At 40.1% G+C, this 8,372-nt stretch overlaps 1 protein-coding gene across 1 annotated transcript; it reads left to right on the top strand.

Annotated features, from left to right (window-relative positions):
• Positions 1-5,051: 5,051 nt before the first annotated feature.
• Positions 5,052-6,021, top strand: LOC310731597 (uncharacterized protein; the record flags this gene model as incomplete). Its single annotated transcript, XM_083551253.1, has 3 exons — positions 5,052-5,290; positions 5,657-5,749; positions 5,886-6,021. Exons 1-3 carry the CDS (start codon positions 5,130-5,132, stop codon positions 6,019-6,021), a joined length of 390 nt encoding a protein of 129 aa, XP_083407379.1. The 5' UTR covers positions 5,052-5,129.
• Between the last annotated feature and the right edge of the window lie 2,351 nt (positions 6,022-8,372).

Raw genomic sequence — 8,372 nt, 5'->3', positions numbered from 1 at the left:
ACTCCAGTGCTCATGTTAGTTCTCACTCTCTAGTGTTCTGTATTGTTGAAAGATTTATGGTTCAACTCTTGATTTCACCCAAATGAGGATGGGTTCCCACTTTTGAGTCTGGTTTTTCTCAAGGTTTTTTCCTTATTACATCTAAGGGAGTTTTTTCCTTGCCACAGTCGCCACAGCTTGCTCATCAGGGATAAATGCACACCATTCATCTTGACTGTTGATTTCTGTAAAGCTGCTTTGAGACAATGTCTGTTGTGAAAAGCGCTATAGAAATAAACTTGACTTGACTTGACATTGCTAAATACTTTCTGCTAAACTGTTGTAATCCACAACACAATCTGGAAGCATTTTATCAGTCTGCCACAGCGATTTTATACAGTCTGCCAAAATGCTTTATTTAAATGCTCAAAATGCTTTATTTAGCATTTAATCACTGAAAACATTTTAAATGGGATTCATTGACATGTTTTGTGTACACACAGGACTTGTGTCCAGCTGGTCAGGTGACCAGAGTGATACGTACAGAATTGATCCTATGATGTCATCAGAAAATATCTAGGTATTACCTTGACAACCACCAAACAAACAAACAGCAGCAAGGAGCAGCAGCAGCAGCAGCAATTAGCAGCGACTAACAAAAGTTATAAACTTCTCTTATATTAAACATTTCTTCATGTAACATACTAGGGATTTAGGACAATGTATTTCATTTTGTGCATTTTATTTTCAAACCCATTTAATTAAAAATTGTATTATTGTTATACTGTATGAATATATTGTCTTGATGTGGCATGAAAAATAGAAAATGAGGATTCTCTTCCCGTATGAGGGACAGACTGTTTGTCCAATCAGGTTTCGGAGGTGGACTGGATTTTGGGGAAACGCGGGAAAAAATGCGGTGCAGGATGTTTTTCCAGGAACTAGAAATATCTAGACAATTGGATTAAGTTCGTTCAGCTCGGGGATAACAAATACCGTTTTGTTTTGTTATGAAATCCGACGACCAAAGTGATCGTCGCCTAACAGCAGATCGGGAAAGTTCGGGACGCGTCCGACAAGCGGAACCAGACGGACTTCAGCCAGGTGTTATCTTGCGGACTTTTTTTCCTTCACGGATGACCCTGCTGCAGGGAGGAATACAGCCGGAGAAATCCCTGTTTTACTGAATGAGAATCATTTGGTTTCATGAGTAACTTGGAAATTTAAAACTAAATCTAAAAGCACCTGTTTTTGTTGCTGAATGGATGCTTTACTAAATGTGCACCAACGCTAAGGGGCTTCAACTAATTACATACCCAGGTATTTCTTTATTTGTGTTTCTAAATATTGTTTCCTTTTGAACTGACTAATCGGTTATTGGTTTTAAGAGTCATTGACTGTCTATTTCAGTTTACTGCCACGTCTGCCTTGGACTCGTCCAAAGGAACTGAACAGGCTGATTTATTTCTGTTTCTATTGCTGAGATATATAAATCCCTGTCTGAGTCTAATTTAACATTTCTTTAACTGCAGATTGGTTTAGAATAATAAATATCTTATTTTTGATGATAATCCAGGATAAATGTTTTGGGATTTATTGAGAACATACTGATCAACTGTAACCATTACATTTTGGAGGCACCGGCATAGACATTTCTAACGTTTTTCATTGTACTTTGGAAAAAGAAACTATAGGTGAAAGGCCAGCATAATTCTAAATCTAACAGCTGGGACCACAGGCTCCTGTGCACCAAAACCCTATACCCCCCAGCACCATTCAGACTTTCATTGTAGTGTGTCTATTCTAAAGTTGGTGGAAATCTGTTGCATTATGGATCTTCCTCAGGCAGTTGAGTGGAGCCATCAGGTTCAGGTTAGTCCTGCTAACTGTATCATACTTAGTGGCGTTCCCTTAGATGTGACAGACAAAACCATTATGGAGGTGTTAAACACTGTAAAAGTGTTTGGACATACCCGAATTCGGGGATGACGAGGAGATACGACAGGTATAAACTTGTTCTTGTTGATCGAATCTAGCACAAATGTTGACCCTAAAATTTTACCTCCAGAAGTGGGCATTCTTGGAGTAGTGGGGCCTTGGAGCGTTCATGTCACTGAAACTGTAGATCCGCTTGTTCAAGAAACTTCTTTTAAGGAAAAGTTTATGTTTTTGATTCAACAGGAAGGGAAGTCCTTGAGTGATGTGAAATCATTTTTTAAAGCAGAAACCTCTCCCAATGTTAATGTAGACCTGAACTTAGTGAACGCCATTGACCGTCTGGTTGATAAGTGTACACACCGGTCACGTTATAGTCTGACGTATAGAAAACTGAGAGTGTTTTCAGGTGTGCAGCCTGTTCCACCTGGGGAAGAGGATTATGAATCCTGGGCAGAACAGGCAGCTCAGATGATTGGTGAGTGGCAATGTGCTGAGACTGTCAAGAGACAGCGCATTATGGAAAGTTTGAAAGGGCCCGCTGCTGACATAGTTAAATTTTTGAAGGTGAGCAGTCAGAATTCAACTGTTGCTGACTATCTTAGGGCTCTTGACACTGCATATGGCAGTACAGAGAGTGAGTCAGACCTTATGGTGAAGTTTGGTAGCACTTAACAAAAGCCAGGTGAGAAGCTTTCCACGTTTATGTATAGACTTGATAAGGTTCTTCACCGTATTTTTCTAAAGGGTTGTGTTAAGGTGGGAGACTTAAACAAAAAACGGATGGAGCAGATCATTAAAGGAGCTCTTACTACAGACAGATCTGCTTAGAGAAGTAAGGGAAGAAGAAAACTGGATTAGTTCCAGAGATGGACCCAAAGTCGGGGTGGCCACTACTACTGTTCATCAAGTACCAACCTCGGAAAAGGAGGTAGATACTTTAAAACGTGATGTGAAAGAATTGTCAGCTCTAGTGAGTAAATTGATCAAAGTATTTGGATCAACTTCTGTTTCAGAGTCATCTTCACAAAAAAATCTTTTAGCAGTGTGCTCTGAGGCCATGCCAAGTCATGGATGCTGTTCCAAAGAAAGATCTAGTGACACATTTTAAGGCAGGTGTTTTCTGTTACAGGTGTGGTGAAGATGGACATACAAAAAGAGAATGTAAAGGGGAGGAAAACCTGAGGAAGGTTAACCAGAAGCTTATTAAGCAGAGTCGCTTGATGGGAAACTCCAGAGGGGCTCTGTGAAAGAGCGGCATCGGGCTCCTTTTGAAATTCGCTCCAATTTCATTCCTGCTGGATTAGTGGGTCCAACATCTGAAGTTCCTGTACAAATAGAAGGGGTTTAAGTATCCTTATGACGGTTATTTACCCATTCGGCTGGAATTTTCAGAAGCTGTGGTTGGAGTGCCTCAAATAATTGATACACTTGCTTTAGTTTGCCCTGATCCAAAGACAAAGCAACCAATAGCTATATTGGTGGGGACAAATACCTCTTTAGTCCGACAGTTGTTCTACGCTTGCCAGGAGAAGGCAGGAGAGAATTTCATGAATGTATTGACTGTTCATCCAGTGGTTAGAGCGGCTTATGAGACCATTCAGGATTCTCTTGGACTGACGTCTTGTCCAGATAAACCTGGTGTGGTGTGGTTTATTCAGCGTAAACCAATTATCTTGAAGCCTGGGAACATTTGTCAAGTCCATGGGAAGCAAAAGTTTTCTAGCGAGTTGGAGAGGCATGTCTTGATTGATCGGGCAACTGATACAATGGCTCCTGAGGAATTGTTAGTGATGCCCGAACTACAGCCTGCTTCTGTTGTGTCAAACCGTGTGGTTACGGTGACGGTGAGGAAAATGTTCAGTAAGGAAGTACGTTTGAAGAGTGGCACTCCTATTGCTCACATCTTTCCAGCGGAGGTTGTACCTCAACTGACTTCTAAGTGCAATGTTTCTGTACCAAATATGCATTTGTATCCCGATTCTTTTGATTTTGGTGATTCTCCAATACCAAAGGGAGATAAACAACGTTTGATTGAAAAGCTTATGGAGAGGCATGATGTTTTTTCTTCTCATGAATGGGATGTGGGATGTTCCCGGAGTACTGTTCATGAGATCAGAGTATCGGATTCCACTCAATTTCGGGAACAATCACGTCGACTAGTTCCTAAACATTTGGAAGATGTACAAACGCATTTGCTTGAACTTCAGAAGAGTGGTATTATCTCCATATCAAAAAGTCCGTATGCTTCGCCAACTGTGGTGGTACGAAAGAAATCAGGAAGTGTAAGGATGTGTGTAGATTATCGTACTCTGAATCGGAGAACGATACCTGATCAGTATACAGTCCCGAGGATTGAAGATGCTTTACACTGTTTGTTCGGTAGCAAATGGTTTTCTGTGCTGGACTTAAGAAGTGGCTATTACCAGATTCCTATGAATAAAGAAGACAAGGAGAAAACAGCTTTTATTTGTCCGTTAGGGTTTTTCGAATTCGAAAGAATGCCGCAAGGAATTTCTGGAGCGCCCGCTACATTTCAGAGGGTCATGAAAAGAACCCTTGGTGACATGAATTTTCTTGAAGTACTGGTGTACCTTGATGATTTGATTATCTTTGGCAAAACCATAGAAGAACATAATGAACGGTTGCTTAACCCTCTGGAGTCTGAATTGCTGCCGGCGCCCAAACGTGCTTTTTTTTTAGATGCCAGCAAAAAGAGCTTAAACTGCTCGGTCATATTTAATCAAACATGTCAAAGTAATACATCATTTAAATCTGTAAAGGGTCTACTTTCATTTGTGTATGCTCACTATATAAACAAAACGTTGTATTTTTTTTAAATGAATAAAATAGGGTGCGCCATTTGTCACCTTTGTCTGCGTGATCTTCGTTTAGAAACACGTCATTAAAAAGCTGAAACTCGGCCAATAGCTGACACACGGAAATAAAAAAATGTATCTTTAGACAGCTTAAAGTGTGTAGTTTTAGAATAAGTCGGTGAAATAAAAAAAACATGTTTCTAATGAATATAAATCATGTGAAACCATATAGAGGCACAGATTTTCCACCAGATAATGAGCTGCGACTGACACGAACCCCCCCCCCGGCTATGCACAGGTAAAACAGTTCACACGTTGAGTCACATGCCCCCCGGACAGTGGCATAAAACAATGCGATTCCACTGAGATTATTACACATTCAGCTGCGTTTGAACGATGACACGCTACACCGGTGAGGAAGCTCTTCAGATGGTTTTGGACAGTGATGAAGAATTTACCTTTTCATCTGAAGAAGATTGCGATTCCGATAAAGAGTGTTTGCATTTTGAAGAGCGAATCGACCAATTCGAGGACTTTCCAGCAAGTTACTATGATGAGTAAGTTATTAAGTCTTACATTCTGATCATATAAAACTCATATTGTTTGTAGACATCTCTGCCTCGCTTTTGTCAGCATTGCCTTTTAATGTTACAACTAAAATACGCCAATATCTGCTCATTTGTAACATTAACTGTTTGTAATTGTATGCCCTAAAAATATTGTTGACGTTATATAAAGTTATATTTTACCCTCAGTTCAGTTTTGGTTAGTGTCACTGATCATCCTGAAAGGCTGTTATGTAGTGTTAGCTAGCAGAGATGTTCCGGAATGCTGAGGTGTAAATGCTATATGTACAATGCATGCTAACAAATATATATAGTTCAAGTGTATTCATCAAAAATACATTGTTTGATTATTTTTAGGAGTGTGGCTGCATCACCCCTGCCTTCACTGGAAACTTGCACCAGGCCATGCAGGCGTCGCTCCATTTTGAGTTCGACCGAGAATCATCCTGAGTAAGTACATATATTATATATTCTTAAATTATATTTAGTTTGAATCATTATTGCATTGAATGACCTATGCAAACAACTTTACCAACAACACAATTAGTGATGTTAATGTGTCTGTGTGTGTGTGTTTCATAAACAGATGTGATCAAGCACCTGCTCCAAAAAAGGCAAAGGCAGCACACACACAGTCCACCATGTCATGGAAGGATCAGACCGATAATGACACAGTTCCTCAGACTCTGCGATTCCTGCCCGCACGTGAACCTGGACCTTAATTGAGGTTTTCTGACTCTCATTCTCCATTGAGTCTATTTAAAATGTTTTTACCGTGAGTGAGATGTACCGCTACATTGGGCTCTTATTTTACATGGCAATGGTAAAGTTGCCCTCCATCATAGACTACTGGAGACAGAGCAGTATTTTTACAGTTCCCTTTCCAGCAACAATAATGTCAAGGGACAGATACAGGACAATTTCGTAGAATGTACACATGAGTCACCCAGATGCAGACAAAGAAAACGACAGAAAGAGGGGCACATCTGAACATGACCGTCTGTTCAGAGTGAAACCGCTTATGGACACAATCCGTAAGACATGCAAAGCAATCTATCATCCTAGAAGACATTTAGCCATGGATGAGAGGATGGTAGCATGCAAAGCTAACACTGGGATGACACAGTACATGAAAGCCAAGCCAACTAAGTGGGGTTTCAAGTTGTTTGTTCTTGCTGATTCCTCAAATGGATACACCATGGACTTTTCTGTATACATGGGAAAGAACAACTTTCCCACATGCCATGGACTATCATATGATGCTGTGATCTCTCTTTTGGATGGTAAAGTTTTAGGCTCTGGGTACCATGTGTACATGGACAATTTTTACACAAGTCCAAAGCTGTTAAAAGACTTGCTATCCATGCAGTTTGGTGCATGTGGGACGTACAGAGAGAACAGGAAAGATTGCCCTCGAAATGCAGATAACTAAAAACTCTCCTAGGGGATCCATCAGGTGGATTCGGGATGGGCCTCTTGTATTTGTGAAGTGGATGGACACACGAGAGGTCTCATTGTGTTCCACTATTCATTCTGCATATACCGGAGACACTGTGCAGAGGAGGGTGAAATTACAAGGTAAATGGGAAACAAAGACATTTCCATGCACTGCACTTGTAACTGCATACAACCAGCACATGGGGGGCGTTGACCTGTCTGATCAACTGTTTCAATACTACACAGCACAGCACAAAACAATGAAGTGGTACCGAAAGATTTTTCTACACTTCTTGGACATCGCTGCCACCAACAGTTTCATTGTGCATAAAGAACTGTATTGTGATGTGTCCCATAAAGAATTTATAGAACAACTTATTGCCGAGCTTTGTAGCGTTACACAGAAAGTAGTGCCAAAACGGACCAACTCTGATCATGTACCAGTTCCAGGAGCTAAACTGTCCTCTGATGTCAGAAATGTTGCCACTGCTGGCCTCAAGAGCTGTGTACGTTGCAAAACATTGCATGGTAAGCACCACAAAACACCACGGAAATGCCTGGCATGCGATGTTCACCTGTGTCTTCAGTTGAACAGGAACTGCTTTCAAGAGTGGCACAGGGATTTTGCAAAGTGTTGTGTTATTGTTTTTGTTGCAGTCTTTTTTTTTTTTTTTTTTTTTTCATTCACTTATTCATTTTCTCCCGCTTATACATAATTCGGGTCGTGGAGGCAGCAGTCTAAGCAGGCCCCAGCCTTCGACTGCTGCCCAATCCTCACAGCACCGTCCCTTACGGTCCCTCCTGCAGGTGGTGAGCCCATGGGAAGTTTTTCAGTTTTTATTATTTTTTATTTATTTATTTTTTATTTATTTAATGCATAGTATTGTAGTGTATTGTTATTGTTGCACTCTTGTTTTTATATATCTATTTATTTAATGCATAGTATTGTAGCCCTACAGGCTAGGATTTGCGGAATTCTACTGTAATATAGTGTGTTATTGTTTTTGTTGCACTCTTTATTTTTTATACATACTGTACTGTATTGTTTTATTGTTACACAATTCCCTTTTTAATGCTGTCCTTGCTAATGTGTATTTTAAATAAACCACAAAGGAAACATTTTTTCTTCTAGTACTGTACTTCTCACTGTGATCCTGGCTCAGTGATCCACAGCTCAATATGTAATCGACAGGTCATTACGCGACCCATTGTCTACGAAGCTGTCAGTCACAGCATGTCGATGCCTCTTCGCATATGGCCTTTCAAAGTAAAAAGTGTCTATTAAATTTTTAATCTATGTATTGTTTAATGGGAATAAACAGGCAGGATGATTTTCACATGATTAAAAAAAAAAAACCTACATTAGAAGATCTGTTCTCAAAAGGTCTTGGGGAAACATGTTTACTATAGGTTTTGTGGCCTTATTTCAGTGAGGTTTTTTTTTTTGCTTTTTCAAAAACCACGCATAAACCTTATTTTGTCAAAAATACAAACACACACATATAAGTTGTTTACATATTATGGTAGCCCAGTTAAGGTTCTTGACAGGTTAAAAGATGAAGGCTTGAAGCTGTCCCTTGACAAATGTCAGTTCTGTAGACCATCTGTTACCTATGTGGGTCACAAAGTGTCTCAG

The sequence above is a fragment of the Silurus aristotelis genome (assembly GCF_946808225.1).
Source record: "Silurus aristotelis genome assembly, chromosome: 9".
NCBI classification, from domain to species: domain Eukaryota; kingdom Metazoa; phylum Chordata; class Actinopteri; order Siluriformes; family Siluridae; genus Silurus; species Silurus aristotelis.
This window is presented reverse-complemented; position numbering and strand designations above follow the sequence as displayed.